The sequence below is a fragment of the Acipenser ruthenus genome, chromosome 6 (assembly GCF_902713425.1).
Source record: "Acipenser ruthenus chromosome 6, fAciRut3.2 maternal haplotype, whole genome shotgun sequence".
NCBI classification, from domain to species: domain Eukaryota; kingdom Metazoa; phylum Chordata; class Actinopteri; order Acipenseriformes; family Acipenseridae; genus Acipenser; species Acipenser ruthenus.
The window spans coordinates 21,701,431-21,719,541 of record NC_081194.1 but is presented as its reverse complement, the minus strand read 5'-3'; the positions used below and the strand labels follow the sequence as shown (position 1 = coordinate 21,719,541).

Genomic DNA, 18,111 nt, shown 5'->3' with positions numbered 1-18,111 from the left:
GGTTAGTTTTGTTGCTTAAACTGAAATCTCCCTTTCCCTAATATAGCACTCCCCACATGACTCACCCATTTTCAGAATATACTAAAAAGGACTGTATTGAGATGGCTATACAGAATACATGTCATAGTGTTGTACATCATGGGGGAGTGAAAACAAAAGTAATTGTTGATACTGTATACGAATAGCAGGATTCTACATTATATTTATAACCATAAATAATACTGCTCCTAGATAGCTTGTTCCAGTTTACCAAACAAACAAATACATAATTTAAAAACATTTCCAGTAACTGGGGTGATAATAACACACCGTGTGTGAAAATATTGTTTGTCAATCAATGGTAAATGAACAGGAGACTAACTGTCCATTTGTTGTTGCATTACTTTTTTTCCCCCCCACACGTACATGCAAGTAAAAAGTTTGAAAGCTGAAACATTAGGATTGCTTTCAAGGAAAAGCAACAATTGCTTTTTAATGCCTAAGCAGTTTTAAATTCAAATTCTTTGTGTTATAACTAGGATTGCTACCTTTCAATTTTAAATCAGTAAAGCTCTTTAAACATCAAATTCCTCAAAAATATGAGTTCGACAAATAAATTCACATAGGATAAAACGTCAGTAAAACCACTCGCTATTTTTTATTTTATTACCATAAATAATAATAGAGATCATCTCTAGTTTGTGTAGTTTTTGTACTTGCTGTCTGTCCCTTCTCCGTTCTGCTCTGAATGGCTAGGGGTCGCTGTCAGTCACCTCAGTGGTCCCTTAGTAGGCTAGTGTAGTTTCACTGTCAGTCATTTCATCCTGTGCTGACATTGACTGAAGCAGTGCTAGAATGCTCTCATTCGTTTAAATGACTGTCAATCCTCAAGACCTGCACCGACTGTGCACTTTCATTTGCCAGATACAGCACCTGTCATTCAAAGCGCCTACTTTGAAATTAGCAGATGATGGTGTAGGTAAGCTTTTGCTCAAGGGATACAGTGACAGTTACTAGTTTAATTTGGAAATGGGGTGCAAGAGGAAAACTTGAGTATTGTGCACAATACCCTGACCGACAGCTGAAGTCTCCGTGGCAGGAAGAAGCGGGCCTATATGTCTCCCTAACAGCGAGTCCAGCTGTGCTGAAGCAGGAGAGGGGCGGAGCTCAGACTGAGAATAATACGTGTAAGTTAGTTCTGTTCAACTATCTAATGTTTTGTTCTGTGCATATTATTTTTACTTGTAAATTTATGCTATAAAAGTCTGTGTAATACACTATTATATGCTACATTTTCTGTGGTTTGAGACCATTTTTAAATTTGCGTAGGATCTTTATATTTAGGTATAGCTCCGCTGTGACGAAACATTATTTCAACATTGTTAGTAACCATGGTTCTGTTGCATGCTGAATATTATAAAGGGGTTTCGCTAATGAGACGTTTCTCAAAGCAGAAAGGTCGATTTCACCCATTCTCTGCTTGAATTAAAAAATAAAGATCGAAAAAAAATGGTAAATTCTTTCTAAAAAAAAAAAAAAGTCAATTTATTGTCGATTTGGCAAACAAAATAAAATTATTATTATTATTATTATTATTATTATTATTATTATTATTATTATTATATCAAATAGTAGCAAGCCTAGTTACAAATTAAAATAATATAGGATGACCCCTGGATATTATGTAACCCACATATCTGTCAATCCAAATAGACACTTCTGGGACAGTGTGGTAGGGTGCCCCCCACCCCTGTGCGTATTGTATGTTTTATGTGGGGTGTTACTGTATGTATGTATTGGTGCATGGGGTATAGTGTGGGTTATGTGGCACGGGTGATTTAAAATGTATGTTGGTCTCTGGGCACAGGGAAGTCACAAGTAGTTTATGTGCAGACTGTATCTGGACTCAATTGAATGATTGATTAGCAAATCGAGTCCCGGCACAGCTGCATAAGAGGCACGCACTTCTCACTCAGGGTTGGGTGTTGAGTGTAGAGAGAGAGTCGGGACAAACAAGACCAAGTAAAACAATTGCTACTCCTGCTGACATAGCTCAGCACAATACTTGTTTGTTTAGTGTTCGCCGTGTTTTGTTTGCTTGTCTATTGTTGGCTCTCGTGCCGTTTTGTTTGTCCTGTGTTTTGTTTAAACCATTTTAAATTTATAATTAGATTCGTATACCAGCGCATTTAACCATAGGACCGTGTCTCTGCACTTCCTGGTCTGATGTCACCCACAAGCCATTCTTGTTACACAGTTACATACCAAGAATACCAATAAAGAAGGAGAGCACTACCAGCTACCAACCACTTTTTTAGACTAAATTATTCTGCTCATAAAAATACAAATCTTTAAAACTGCTGCACTCTTATTTTGGGGAAAAACTGCAGCATGTGGTTTAAATCTCATCAGCAATTGATTATTCCTATCATTCGGAGCAGATGGATAAATACCAAATAATAACAAATACTGAATTACAAACAAATACTAAATTGCTGGGTGACACAGAGCTAACTGACAGTGTATCACGTACAAGGTACCTGATCAACCAGACTAAAGAGGAGGAAAGACAGCACCTAGATTCTGCTCATGTGTTTATGCTTTGTGAATAGTGCACACACTTAAACTTCACTGGTGGAGTGTTTCTTTTTTCTTAATTTAGTAGTCGCCAATTGTTTTTATCATTTTTTTCTTCCAATTTGGAATGGCCAATTATTTTTAGGCTCAGCTCACTGCTACCACCCCCACGCTGACTCGGGAGTGGCAAAGACTAACACTCCGAACCGTGTGCCGTCAGCCGACCGCTTCTTTTTCACACTGTAGGCCCGCCATGCAGCCACCTCAGAACTACAGCGTCGGAGGACAATGCTCTGGGCAGCTTACAGGCAAGCCTGCAGGCGGCCGGCCAGACTACAGGGGTCGCTGGTGCGCAGCGAGCCGTGAGCCCGGGCGGCGCTCGACCAATTGTGCGCTGCCCCATGGGAACTTTGTCCACGGTCGGCAGTGGAATAGCCTGGACTCAAACCGGCGACATCCAGGGTGGAGTGTTTCAAACTCTTGTTTCCACACTTTTGTTCTGGGTTTGCATGCACATTAGAACAGTCACTTCTCAGAAGAGGCCATTTTGGAATCCTTTCCAATCCATGGGAAATTTAACAGAAACATTCAATTAACATAGTTGCACATTATTTTCTTTCACATTTTAGCAAAAGGACATACATGCATAATATAATGCATTTTAATGGCTATTTCTCCACAGATAGGGAAAGCGTGAAAGTTTTGCAATAGTTATCAATGCGACGCCATTATACAACCCAGACGTCCTTAGCACAAGTTCTTGCCCTGAATAGGTACCATACATACTGGATCTGAGGAGTTTACCATACTACTTTGCCAAATGAAACCATGTTCTATGTCTGCAGTGTAAGCCACTACAAGCCTTTGATAACTCAATGACACGTACTTGCATTTACTTGCTTTAATTAAGCTGAAAAAAACAGATGGTAGCTATTCTGCAGACACGTCATGATATTCAGTCACACTCCCTTTATGTCCCTGTCGGCACCAACTCTTAAGCTAGAGAACTGACAATTAAGCCCAAGTGTTCCCGTGAGAACCACCAGACTCTAGAAAGACAATGTTGCAGAGGTAGGGCTTAAAAAAAAAGGATTTACATTTCACAAAAACCGCCATGACCCCAAGATAAACCATTTATTTAAGTTTTTTGAGTTTGTTTAACATTCTACAGTACATAACATAGGCAGGGTCCCAGGGCTATGCATTCACTCTAAAAGACTATTGCATTCACAAATCAATTGCAAAGCAGAAGTCTGCACCTCAATGCAAAATTATTAAAATATAAACAAATTAGATGCATTGCTATGTCTGAAGAGACCAAGCTTTCCAACTTGAAAAAAAGGAGAATCATGAAATATAAAATGAATGAACAACAGCCTCCATGTGCTGTGGTGGTCTTACTGGCCATTTAAAACCTTGAGTGTTTGTCTTAACATGGTTAGGCAATGACCTGGAACAATGCTTCTTTATTTTGCCCCAAATCGAAGTACTCACTATAAAACCAGATGCATAAAAATCCCATCTCACACCCGAGACTAGACAGAAATTTAGAATGGTTTACTTATGTATTGCTTATTTTTTCAGACGATATCAGCATTTATATATTTATACATTTTAGTAAAGATCAGTGAGATTCTTCAAATTAAATTGCTTTGTAGCAACATTAAATGATTTCTGTTTCAGAGGCATAGTTACACAGTGCAAGCTTTTTATTAAGACAAAAGACTTGACTGTGGAGGTGGATCCTATGTGTACAGACTGGGATGTTGACAGTGTGTGTTTATATTATCTTTTAATTCTACAATGATGTCACGGACATCTTCGTCCAGAAGGAGAGAAGGATGGACTTCATATACAAGTAGATATGTAAGTGCAAGTATTTATTTTCATTTTAATTGTCGGGTATTGGTGAGCAAATGTTTAAAAGAACGCTAACAGGTTAACTATAGATTTGGGCATTTATATAAAAACACTAATAGTACGAATTAAATCAGTGTGTACGCTTTACAGTACATTCTTTTGTGGACAATATTATTATTATTATTATTATTATTTATTTCTTAGCAGACGCCCTTATCCAGGGCGACTTACAATCGTAAGCAAATACATTTCAAGTGCAAATACATTTCGTTGAGGTCAGAATGCTAAAGTAGGTATTGAAATTCAGTGCCATCTGTCGGTTGAATCGTGTAATTACATTGGGGTTTTCGTTGAGCTGCATCAATAACAGTCTCGTTCCCAACCGTGCATAATTATAATTCTGCTCTCTGTAAGCCTGCCAATCGAATCTATGTAAATTGGGGTGCAAGACTGGCCAGTTCCTACTCAACCACTGACCTCACTGCACGTTACTGATGTCCTGTTGATATGCAGTTCCTTTTAAAACCTGTTTTACTGTGAAAAAATATATATTTAAACAGCGCGTCTAAAATAAACAGCGCATGTGAAAATAAACTGGACCTGACGCGCCTGATACTCGCTGAATAAATGGACCGCTAAGGGTTAATACATACCAACTGACCACAGTAAATATAAATCTTAATATGAACTATTTAAGCTAGATGATGGAAGATGATGGTGCCTCATCCAGAAAATCATGAGAATGCATGGTCAACAGCGAGTGATTATTGACAAACTGGCTAGTGGCCACGCATATGAGAAAACCCGTGCCGAATGTGGTTGAGAGATAAACTAGGTAATTAATATCCAGTTAATCCATCAGCCACAATATAAAAACCTGCAGCTGTGGCTGAGCAAGGTTGGAGAGTGAGAGAGAGAGAGAGAAGAGGTAAAATAATACATTTTAAAGAAACAATTCCTAGCGTGCTAGTTTAGACTAGCACAATACGTTTTTGGTTCAGTGTTCCGTTTGTTTTGGCCACCGTGCCATTTTGTTTGTTCAATGTTTTGTTAAAAGTATTTATTTGTTTAATAAAACGTGCAGCAGCGCTCTTTGCACTGTAGTGTGTGTTTCTTCCGGGTCTGACATCACCACCAAGCCACCGTGTCACATGGCCTTAACACTAGCACCGCCATAGCCGCTTTTTGAACGGCTTTTGCAATTCAAATTTAAATATCTCCGCGTATGTGATTATCTTGTGCATGTCCGTTCTTATGTGTTACTGAATATTTTAATGAAATAAATACCAATACGGGGTTTCAGCTGCAGAATCGTAAAAATGAATAAGTTATAAGCACTTGCTTCTTCAACCGCCAGACCCGCAGTTTATGTGGCATATTGAAATCAATACAATATACCTGACAATTTAGTCGGGGCTTTGAAATAAAATCAACGTCATTGTCAAATAACGTATTATAAATCTTGTTGAGTGCTTGAAACACTGATGAAAGTCATTCTACACATCATATATTAGTATTATTTACACTACATTTCTCAGGCAGAATGACTGTCACCCTGAGTGTGACGGTGCAATTTTTATTTTTTTTAAATGTGCATATTTCAAGCTCTACACAGATCAGTGACCATCGGGACTGATGCTAAACGAAAACCAGAGACTGTTGCATTTTACAATGCAACGAAGTACGGTGTGGATATACTGGATCAAATGGCACGGCTGTATTCTGTCAAAGGTGGTACTCGCAGGTGGCCTGTGTCTTTTTTTTATAATGTTTTGGACCCGGCAGCTATAAACACTTTGGTTTTGAACAAGGAGTGCACCGGCAACACGATCACTCCTGGGACATCATTTTGCAGCTAGCCCTGGAGCTACTACAGAAACATTTTGATAAGAAACACGAAAGCCGGCTGGTAAATGCCCCTCAATCTTCAGCCAGCGCTGAGCCCACTGCCACACGGAATAAGAGACAATGCCAGGTTTCTAAATGCAATAAAAACAGAACTTTTGATGTCTGCGCCCGTTGTGAAAAGGCAGGTCTGTGGCAAATGCACTGGTACAGTTGAAAAGCATGTTTTCTGCGTAGATTGTACTTAGAAAGCTGTAATAGAACTCTGAACAGACAGACAGCCTTTGAACTCTGTTTCACTCAAAGCGCTTTCACGTTGCATAAGTTATGTTATATTTTTTGTTTTATGCTATTTTTACAACTAGTTATTTATAGTTAGTTAGTTAGTTATTTATATTTTATAATTTTATGTGCATACAGCTTTCTACACCTGTTTACACAGAAGTTTATTGCGTAAAGTTTATTACAGTTTTCCATGTTTATGTATATGTTCTCTTTTTGAACTAAATAAGAAAAAATATTAAGTTGTATCCGATTGTTTGTTTTTCATTTTTATATCAAAGCCAAGCCACACATTTTGCGGGTGCAGTGGTTGTATGTAGTCCGAAATCTCGGCGGTTCTAGTGTTAAGTGTAGGGCTGCAACGAAGGATACATATTGACCTTCGAAGGTTCGGAACACATTACCGAAGGAAGGTTCAAACCTTCAATGGTACTCATTTACATAATTGATTGGTGACGTCACCATAGCTACGTGTGTGTTTGATTGAAAATCCTAATTTTACAGGTAATCCATATAAATGGAATAAAACATTCAAGTGTAGTTTAAAAAAAAAAAAAAAAACAGTGCGTGAAGTCGTCTGATGAACCTTCGAAGGTTTAGAAAAATCTTTGAATCCCTGGCTAGCGAACGAACCTTCAGACACAGCCCTACGTAAGTGCAATTAATACTGGAAAACTATTTGCAATTCTTTCCCAAGCTATTAATTTTCTCTCAGCTGTGGAACTGTAGGAGTTCATTGTCTTTTCAGAAAGCCACACATGGCTATGACCTCATAATTATGTAGATTACAGTTGTGAATTAAGGTAAAATTACCCTTTGGACTTTTTGCGATTGAGTTTGAATAGACTTTCTTTGGGCATCCCAGAAAACCAACTGTTGCTTTTTGGTATCCATGAAAAAGTAAAATGTTAATATATTCTCAGAACTACAACTGTGTACTAAGAAGGGACACAATACATTAATCTGTTTTGTTAATAATTAGCTTAGAAAGTTTGGACCTTGCTTGATTTTTGAGCAATGATATGAAAAGTCACATTTTTTGCCTACTGAAAATACATTCAGTAAATCTGCTAGATTTTGGCACAAATAATTATGTTGACACACACTACAGTTATTAAATGCATTTGGTTTGATTAACTCCTCTTCCCTACCAGTACATGTAGAAACACCGTGCAGCACTGAGAACCTTATCTATAAAATAGGACATTTTTGCTGTATTTCCTATTCATTTAATTAATTGTAAAGTTAAAATTAAGTACATTCCTATATATGTTAAATCATTTTAAGGTCAGTTCCATTGAAATAATGCGAGATAAGATCATTGTTAAACTTTTTTTTTTCTTGAGAATAAAAACAGAAACCAAACAAAGATATTTCTTTGTTCTTGGCATGAATGCCGATACAATACTTATTTCCCATCACTGCATTAACTTATTTAAAACAAAACAATACGAGGGTAGATACTGTTCTGATTTTCATACTTACTTTGTACATACTCAAATGACTTTAGCAATACAGTACCTTGAAGGATAGGTAAAGATAACTTATCTTTATCAAGAACTATAGAATTATTTAACTAAGCCACATCTCAGATTCCACACGGTTGTCAATTCTGGACAGAATGACCAATACAGACTTACTCTAGTTCGTGGTGACTAGCCTAAAATAGCAATACGGTTAGGAGTATGCATTTGATGAATTTTGGCTGAAAAGACTAACAAAACACCACTTCAAGTATCTGTGGCGGAACTAAGAGACCAGTTTTTCCAAGACACTTATCCCCACAGCTTTGTTTTCTGTCTTAAATACAGAGGGAACTGCATGGCCTGCTTTCTCTTTACACAATTATTTAAAATGATGTTATTTTATAAATATACACACATCAAGAGATGGCCACAGAAATGAATGTACTTACTGGCTTTGGCATCTTCAGTTGTTTTCTAGGTTTCCTTTAGAAGCACTGCAAATTCTCCTTCCAATCCTTTTGATGGACCACTGTAGGTTTCTTTTCTCCAAATCTTCTCCTAAATTAAAAGAACAAGTTGAGAGACTTCAGAAAACTACTGTCAGAAGACTGTTGCTCCTTCAGACCAACTTCTGCTTGTATACTTGGCTACTGAAATAAATATTTGTGAATCACTGTTGTAGGCAACTCCTGAATATAAATGAGCCTCACCCTCCAAGCAAAGGAGTCCAACTGCATAATAGCATTACTTAAAAGGTCATCCGGTCCCCACCCAGTTTAGCTAAATACTTACCTCAGCACTTTTATTAAAGGTGTGACCCTTTAAATAGACAAAAGTTTAGGTTCTCCTAAGTAAATAGTCACTGATTAATACAAAGACTGATATTATGATATTGCAACTTTATGTTTCCAATAACACAACAACAAAAAAACAGCAGTTAGTGCTTGGACATTCATTCCTTCACAACTATTTATAGTATTTTAAAAAAGAACAAAAACAAAAAAACACAGTAACATATTGAGTTACAAAATAGGTTATAAAATAATTGATTATTTTTGTTTCAATGTAGCAAACGACATATAAAACAACCACTCATTTATAACGTTATGTTTCAATTATATATATAAACTACGTGTGTGTGTGTGTGTGTGTGTATATATATATATATATATATATATATATATATATATATATATATATATCACGTAATTTGTAATACGATGTTAATGTTTGCCAAACCTTTTATTACTTTCACATATGACACACACACGTAGTTGTTAATGCCATACCTTGTATTACTTTCACACATGATTAACGGCAAATCTGGTTTGCGACAATGGTTGTAAATCACGTAGTCGTCTACTACCGTATGTTGGATACATCGTCCTATACATTTAAAAAACCGTGATCAAAACATAACCACCCTTAATGAATACTAAATTATTTGAATGCTTTTATTATTTGATTGTGTTATTATTTTATCCAAACCACCAAATGAAACGGAACTCTTTGGTCTCAATGAAATGCCTATCTACCAAATCGTATCTACCTTGTTTAAAAAAAAAAAAAACTTCGAAAATAAAATCAATCGAAGTTTAAAATACATTTATGTACATTTTGGTACATAACAAAATGACAACAAATAAAACCGGTTTACCTAACAACACTACTAACCACAGCCCACAGTAATCCCTGTAACACCTGTTGAGCGATTTCCTTTAATTCAAATAGCAACTGCAAAACAAAAACAACTAGGACCTCGTTGGTTTGGTCGTTCGGTTGAATTCTACTTCGTGCTCAAACATATCTTTAAATGTAACTTATTTTATGTTCTTACCAGTACAGGTGGGATTTAGAGAAGTCAAACAGTTCTAGCAGCGTTCGTTTGTCCCCTCCCTCAACTGAGCAATGCTGCAAATGGCTGACGCTCGTCTAACTCGTTCCTACACAGCTCTATTCTTTTCATCACCCGCCTGTTCCTGTTTGTCACCGCTGCCAATGGGACTCGGGAACTCCCACAGCGACTCCTACCACCCTAAAGACAGCAACAAGCACCTGCTGTCTCTACACAGGAATTATTACACAACTAAAACAGTAGGACTTTAGTCAATATAGTACATTGAGAAAAGAAAATAATGCGCGCGGGCACACCTGTCTAAGAATATCTACATACTGTAAGTTTAGACAGGAAACAAATTTAGGGTATCTGTATTGATTTCACACTTACACCTAAAGACATTACCATATATACAGAGCTCAGACTTACTTGCTTGAAAAAAAAAGAGAAGTACCTATGACACATAATGACATATTGTAAAAATAGTTTCCCCTGGCCTTCTTTATTTAGGGTGGTTATTTTAATTACTATGTCAAAAGTGTGTATGTGCTAGAAAGATGTCTTGCTTTTATAACATCAATATTTATATGTAAGAAAGGATGTGTCAGAGTTGTATATCATCATAATGATGTGTATTTAAAGAGTCACAAGCTATAGAAAAAAAAATCTTATCTTCGAGTTCTTAAAGAATCCCTGCTGACATGAGCTGTAGGTGCTGCTGTTACTTAGTTTAGTTCATAGCCTTGTGGGCTGTCCATGTCACAAAACAACCACACCCTCAGCAATCTCTGTTAGGGAGCCTGTATCGTGTCATGTCCCTCATCTTTCACACTAATTTAAAAGCACACACCTATACAGTATATCCCTCTGTTCTATGTCAACATTCTACTCAAATTCCATTCTAAAGGAGTGTGATTGAACAGTGTCATAGGTGGGAGTTGAAATGGAAAACCTCTTTTGTTAGACCGTCTGCAAAAAAAAAAGCTGCAAATCTGCAGTAACTCTCCCATATACATTAAATTATGATAATACATCAGACAAGAAAAGTGAGACCCACACAAAATAGTAAGCAACTGCAGGTAAGCCACAGCCAGAGGAAAATGTAACAGGGGGGGTTCAATATTCTAACAGGCCAAAAATGAGTCACCAGTAACACTTTGACATTGGATAATCCTTTACTGCAGATGAGCAGGTTACCTAAAAAAACAGCACTGGTTTAAAGAAACATTCATTAATAGTAAAGTTAAAGCATTTTTAAAGGTTAACAGATGTTTCAAAATCAGTTTCTTACCCGTTAGCACTGTCACTGGCCAGCCTCTTCTTGTGTTGGGGTTCTTCCTTATTTTATGTTTTTTCAGAATATAAAGATTTGTCAAGTACAATGCAGTCAGTATTGTGCTGTTTTTATTTACTGGTAGCTAATCACTTCCTGTGTACTGGGTGCACAGCCCTGACTGCAACTCGATCATTTTAGTGAAACTGATCTACAGCACAGGAAGTGAGTATCCTTTGAATATATATCTGCATATTCAAAAGATCTAAAAATACAAGCAAAAAAACCTAAAGATCTTCAACAGACGAAAAGTAGGATCAGGTGTATATTACTAGTGCTAATAAGAGGTAAGATCATTTATTTTATAATACTATTTACCATTTACCAGATGATAATACTTAAGTGCAACCTCTTCTTTTGCTTTATAATTATGTATTATAAATATTAACAGTGAGCCTAAATGAATGATTTTGTATGTGGCCTATTTGGTCTTATTTATTAAGAAAATAAAATTGATGGTTTATTCTTGTATGTCTAACAGAAGGGGTCTTCTATACCAAAAGCTGCAGTGCCACATCACTTTACCGAATTATACTGATATAGTACAGTATTGTACTGATATAATACAGTATATCTGTTTATTGAAATTGTACGTGACGGCGACTTTTCCATTCACTTGCACTTTTTTGTCACGTGGTGTCCTTTACAAGGTCATCTACCAAATGCAAACTGAATAAGCCTCACGAGTACAAAAAACAAAAGGGATTATATAGAAACATAGATTGTGAACCGCTAGTGAATAAGCGGTTCCAGGACTAATGCACATGGATATTTACATAGATATGACGTAGTGTTTCTAATTGCATTATGTGAGGATGTATCAGCAAGTCATACCTTTCACAGAGCTATTGTAGCAGCGGTCACAGACACTCCCACGGCACTTCAGCAGAAACCCGAACTGGGTGGGGAGGGTGTCGTAACAGAGAAGGTTGGCCAATAGGAGAGCGCGATTAAAATAGAACCATATATATCCTTCAGAATCTCCTGTATAGCGTTAATAAACCTTACTGCAGCAGCTTGGTGAGAATTGTACGTGTATACCTACATTCTTTGTTTGGTGTTTCAGCTGTTACTAAAAAATAGTGCCGGTAAACAATGAAAAGTGTCTAGGCAGGTAATGCGCCGAGCAGTACAGTAGTCTTCCGGAAAGTGCTTTTCTCAGTTGCTTTCATTATCACACGGCAGAAAAGTCGAAAGTCTTGTTTATTTCGAGACTGCATAGAACACTGTATAGTTTTTAATTGGGCCTATGTCTCATATAAAACCAATTAAACTACAACAGTATCTGTGCACTTAAAGCTGTAGTAAACCCAGGACTTGAAAATGATTCTCTTACCTACCGTGCAAGTCCCTTATCTTTTTGTGTATTCGTTTTCCATACTTTGTTATTATTATTATTATTATTATTATTATTATTATTATTATTACACAAATCAGCTACTTTGACCACTTTCCCAATAAAGCAAGCCCCACAACTTTACTTGTAAAGTTACCATCTAGTTATTATTATTTAAAGTGTTGTACAATCCCTCATGACCCCCACATAGTTTCATATTAGCAATATGTACGTCAAGACTCAATTTAGCTATTTGCATCACAAACTGCACAAGAGAGTGCCATGACAGCATACATTTGCTTCCTGCGTGTCAAAGTGAAAATATAGTTTTTATCTTTTACAGCCTGAATTATCAAACTTATTTTAAGAACTGGGACATACAATAACAATGTTTATGTAGGGTACTTGTTTTTATCCAAAAAGTCATAAACTGCTCACTTGTGATAATAAGAACAGCAGAACTGTAAAAGGTCAAGAAAAGTATGACAATTATTTATCTACATCTATCTACCTTTCTATCCTAATTGCGGAAGGCTATGTTGGTTGTTCTGTCTGAACTTTCAGCATTTAAAGTAGTTTTTTTCTTTTTCTGTCAGTAGCACATTGTTACATGTTTATTTTGTATCCTTGAAGGCCATTAGTGCCAACAGCAATGTGTTTTTTTGAGAACTGGGCTGACATGACCAAGGTGAAAGCATTTTTTTGGTGTGTTTTCCAATTTTGGTGCCTGTCATAGACTCTGCTGTCAATATGCCCTACATTAACTAGATACAGTTAATGTAGAGCATGTCTAAGACCCTGTTCACACTTGTTTTAGAATTATTAGAATCGTTAGCTGTCCAGGGTTATAACTTTTATACGTCTCCAGCACTTCTGGTGGAACTAAAACGACTTGGCTTCAATGCATGCAGCACATGTAACACCAAACGATGAAATTTCCCGGCAGTAATGAAAGATTATAAAACCTGGGAGCATAGGCGCAAGCGTGGGGATATGCGATGGTGTAGAATAGAGGAGGGGAACATTTTAGCTCTTCACTGGAGAGACACCCGGACAGTTACTTGCCTCTCATCTTTCCACAGCGCTAACGACTCAACTGTGGTATCAGGGCTGGTTAGGAAAGACAGTTTGGAATAGACAGGTGGTGCACTAGCCAGCCACCATACATGACTACAACCAATTTATGGGTTGGGTCGATAAGACCGACCAAAGAATTGGCACTTACCACATTTTAAGAAGTCTATGAAGTGGTGGAAAACGCTTTTCTTCCACTTTTTAGAAATTGCGATTTTTAACAGTTTTCTGCTGTTTCAGGACTGGCGACGTAGTCATCCAGCAGCTGGGAATCCACAGCGATTAAACACATATTCACACCCTATTTTCAGGGTAAACCTGTGCCAGCAGCTACCAGGTATAAATATAGATGATGACGTTCTGCTTTACAACCCAGCCGTACAAATCTCTAAACCCTTCTCATCTTTTCACACTCTCCACGTACCAGAACTGATGATCTCTACTAAGAATTGCTGGCTTTGTTACCATAGAGATAATAGTAGGAAGGAACAAAATATTATTATTATTATTTGTTTATTTAGCAGACACCTTCATCCAAGGTGACTTACAGAGACTAGGGTGTGTGAACTATGCATCAGCTGCAGAGTCACTTACAATTACGTCTCACCCGAAAGACGGAGCATAAGGAGGTTAAGTGACTTGCTCAGGGTCACACAATGAGTCAGTGGCTGAGGTGGGATTTGAACCGGGGACCTCCTGGTTACAAGACCTTTTTCCTTAACCACTAGACCACACAGCCTCCATACTGTGGCACCAGAATGCAACGGGACACCACTTTGCTTAGTTAAGAATCAGAACTGTCCAAATTTGGCACTCTCCTGAAGGTGATTTTTTCCGTTTGTAACAAAAAGAAGTAGGTCTTCATATAAGTAACTGACAGGAACAAGGTGATTGTTGTTCAGTTTCATCATTTATCTTGCTCACCTTATTGCATATTGCCTCAAAATTCACAGTTTTCATATTGTTTTCTCTTTCACCGTTCTACCCTACTGACATCACACTACACAGGCATTGTTTCTGAAAATAGTTTACTGATCATTATCTTGTATATGTTATAAAATATAACGTTTTTGCAGTAAAACCTAATATTCTCAGTCTGATTTATTTCTTCTAGTTTTACCAATACTTGTAAGTTGCTTCTTTTTAAATAAAAAAAAAATGAATTACTCAACATCTTGTGTGTTTTTTTGTTTATTTTTGTGACCTCTATACTCATAAATAAATATACTTTTATCACAAACAGGGTAATACTGTTTTCAGTCTCAGTTTATGGAAAGTCTTAGAGCTGGTCTGCATTTGCCATTTCGGAGGTTGTTTTTTGTAAAAAATACCATGCATCGTAAAACCTTGTGCATCTCTGCAACTGTACAAGATATTTCATTCCTGATTTCTGATTTGAAATCCTTGGAAACTTGCACAGCTCCTATATAATTGCTATATAACTTGGAAAGAGATCGAAATTGGCTTTTTAAAAAAAAAAAAATTATTTATTATTATATATTTTTCAATATTTTTTGGGGGGAGGCGTGGCTTATATGAAAAAAATATAATACAGTCCACAACAAAATACATTATATCATTGGAAACAGCTACTTAATGCCTTTCTGTATATATATATATATATATATATATATATATATATATATATATATATATATATATATATATATATATATATATTAGGTTTTAATTTCTGATTTAAGGTTGCCAAACTACAAGCGCTAAAAAAGTGGTCATATCCATGCCCATATATGGACATTCTGCTTAGGCAGCAAAGGGTCATACAGTAGTTGGTCAGTTGGTCACTTCCTAATGCCATATTTACTCACTTGTATACATTTTTGTATGCTCTGTTTTTCTCAATTAAGTATTTAATCTAAATAAGCTGAAGTGTGACTTGCTTTTTAGTTCCAGAGTCTACCACGATTGGGTTATTGAAGCCTGGATATTTAGACATACAGTACATTAAAGAACACCTTCCATCCATAGTTGTTCCAATTTTATCAATGCAAAATTACTTCCCCACATTGAAACAGGATCAATCTTTTTCTTTTAACAGCAGAGCTACTTTGGCCTTCACTTTGGCCAGTTTTAATTTAAACCACATTCTGTTGACCAGAGACAACACCAAAAAACAAAGCAGAATATTCCACAGATTTTTTTTCAATGACTGATTTAATTCCATGAGGCCCAGATATGCTGCAATATGCAAACCACAAGGCAGACATATTCAATACTGTTTAGGATTTTGTGTCATTTGAGGAGAGCCACACTACAGTAAACACTTTAAGAAAATATATTTATATTTAAGGGATAGCAGTTTATTCCTATATAATGCAGTTATTAAATCTGTGTGTAATGAATATTAAAATCATCTGATTTGTTAGTTAGAGCTACTCAGGAGCTTAACTCTTTATTACATTATTTAAACTTGAAAATACAAAATACATTAGCTGTGCAAATAAAACTCATTGAACCTAAAGTGCTGAGCCAGATTACAGGGTGTGCCTGGCTGCTGCTGCACTGTATTGTGAAAGAGTGAATTTGAGTAGTTGGATAGGATAGGATGGGACAAAGGGGAAGACAGCCTTTTGTTTTACACCTTTAACATCTATAAAACAATTCACTTACATCTTCTTTTGTTTTTAGTCTGCCAGAAAACCTGTGGAAATAAAACCATACATTTCAGTAAAATAAACTAATTGTAAGTTTTCCTCTCTCAAGGTGATGTTTTGTCATACGACAAAAAATTCTGTAATCTGTATTTATAACCAACTTTCAGAATTTAAGAGTTATCCTCTATCCATTGTACCCCTGTTTCAAATCAAGACAAAAAAGTACAGCAGAGGATGAGCCACCACAAGGCCTCTTTCAAAAGTCAGTGCTTTCCAACTGACTACTATCAGTAATTTAATTTAATGGTCATGCTGTATGACCATTGGCGATTTGATGTAATGGTGGTCTTTTATACAGATCAGTGGTACGATTTGTAAAGAGCAGCATTGCACCGTCTTGCTTTGATATTTGTTAGATATTTGTTAGAGGTTAGACTTAGATCTGTTCAGAAAATAATTCATTGGTTAATTTACAAACAGTATGGTTAATTTACAAACAGTATGGTTAATTTATAAACACCAAACAACATGATGTTGAAGCTGGCTTCTTATTTGGCTTCTTACTTCTTATTCACATTCTTTGGGCTACTTATTTCAAAAGTTGATTCTCACAGAGGGGGAACCCCTCTATGTCCCCCATGTGTATTTATCCCGACCCAAAACGGATTTTGACGCACTACTACTACTTAAAGTTACCAACTTTCCGAAGCCTAAATCTGGGAGTCATAATTCGCAAAGACTGTAACTCAGTAAGAGTTTCCACGCTCATCCAGTCTGCAGTAATGAGGTGTGAACTCAAAACATGTCATGTAGAATAAAAATATATAATCAAATAACCTCAAGTTTACTTTTATTTAATATATTAGGCATTCCAAAAACAATGACATTTCGACCACAGATTAATTTGAAGTCAAAGAGTTTTGAGTCTTCTTTCAATTAAAACTTTTCCTCACCTCGGTTTAATAATAAAGAGCCACTACGAGCTGACTGCCAGTAAACAGATTTTTTTTTTTAAGTTGCAATAAGTGCAGTTGAGTAGCGCTGTGCAGAAGTCAACTAGTCTCAAAGTGTATCAAAGTGTCTCTAGGTTTATGGGACAAGTTTGCTTTAGATTTACCTCAATCCATCAGGAAGCTGCTTATTTACAGTTGAGCCTATGGACAAACACAGACATACATGAAAAATGGGACAACTAGCCAAAAGCGGGACAAAAATAAAATTATACTAAACTTGTAGGGACACCGGGACATGCTATATTCAAAAGTTATTATTATTATTATTACTATTCTTATTATTAGTAGCAGTAGTAGATCTGGTAGTAGTAATGTTATCAACCGTCCAGATTTTCGTGGGACAGCCCTCTTTTTAGGTGTCCCGATGACCCCACAAGTTTAGTAAAATCTTATTTTTGTCCCACTTTTGGACATTTTGAATATTTTTATTTACATTAGGTATTTTATGGGAACACAGATCTATAGAATACAATGCATAACAACTAGAGACAGTAAATGCTAGTTTACTTCTGCACACAGCGCAACTCCACTGCACTTATTGTTTCCTGGCAGTCAGCTCGCAGTGGCTCTTGTAGACACTCTCCATGCATAAAATATTATTAATCCGCTTTAGGCTGGGATAAATACATATGGGTGACATATAGGGGTTCCCCCTCTGTGTGAATCAACTTTGAAATAAGTGGCCCAAAGCGATTTTACCCTTGAAATACCCATTATATTTTAGGGATGCGAACAAGAAGCTGGAATGCAAATAAGAAGCTGGCCGAATAAGAAGCCAACTTCAACATCGTGTAGTTTGGTGTGGCAGAGACACATCAAAAGCTGGACTCGGCCTTGATGATCATTTGCTGAAATTAAAAATACTCCTGACTTCATCTTCAGCGGAATTTGAGG

The 18,111-nt window shown here is 36.6% G+C and overlaps 1 protein-coding gene across 1 annotated transcript in view; it reads right to left on the bottom strand.

The window, feature by feature from the left end:
- The window catches only part of LOC117411008 (ezrin-like), a 41,490-nt gene extending 31,481 nt beyond the window's left edge, over positions 1-10,009 (bottom strand). Inside the window, exons 1-2 of the mRNA XM_034018006.3 lie at positions 9,847-10,009; positions 8,459-8,567 (exon numbers count right to left, since the gene is read on the bottom strand). Coding sequence (XP_033873897.1) covers positions 8,459-8,470 — 12 coding nt within the window. The 5' untranslated portion in view covers positions 8,471-8,567; positions 9,847-10,009. The remainder of the gene's footprint in view (positions 1-8,458; positions 8,568-9,846) is intronic.
- Between the last annotated feature and the right edge of the window lie 8,102 nt (positions 10,010-18,111).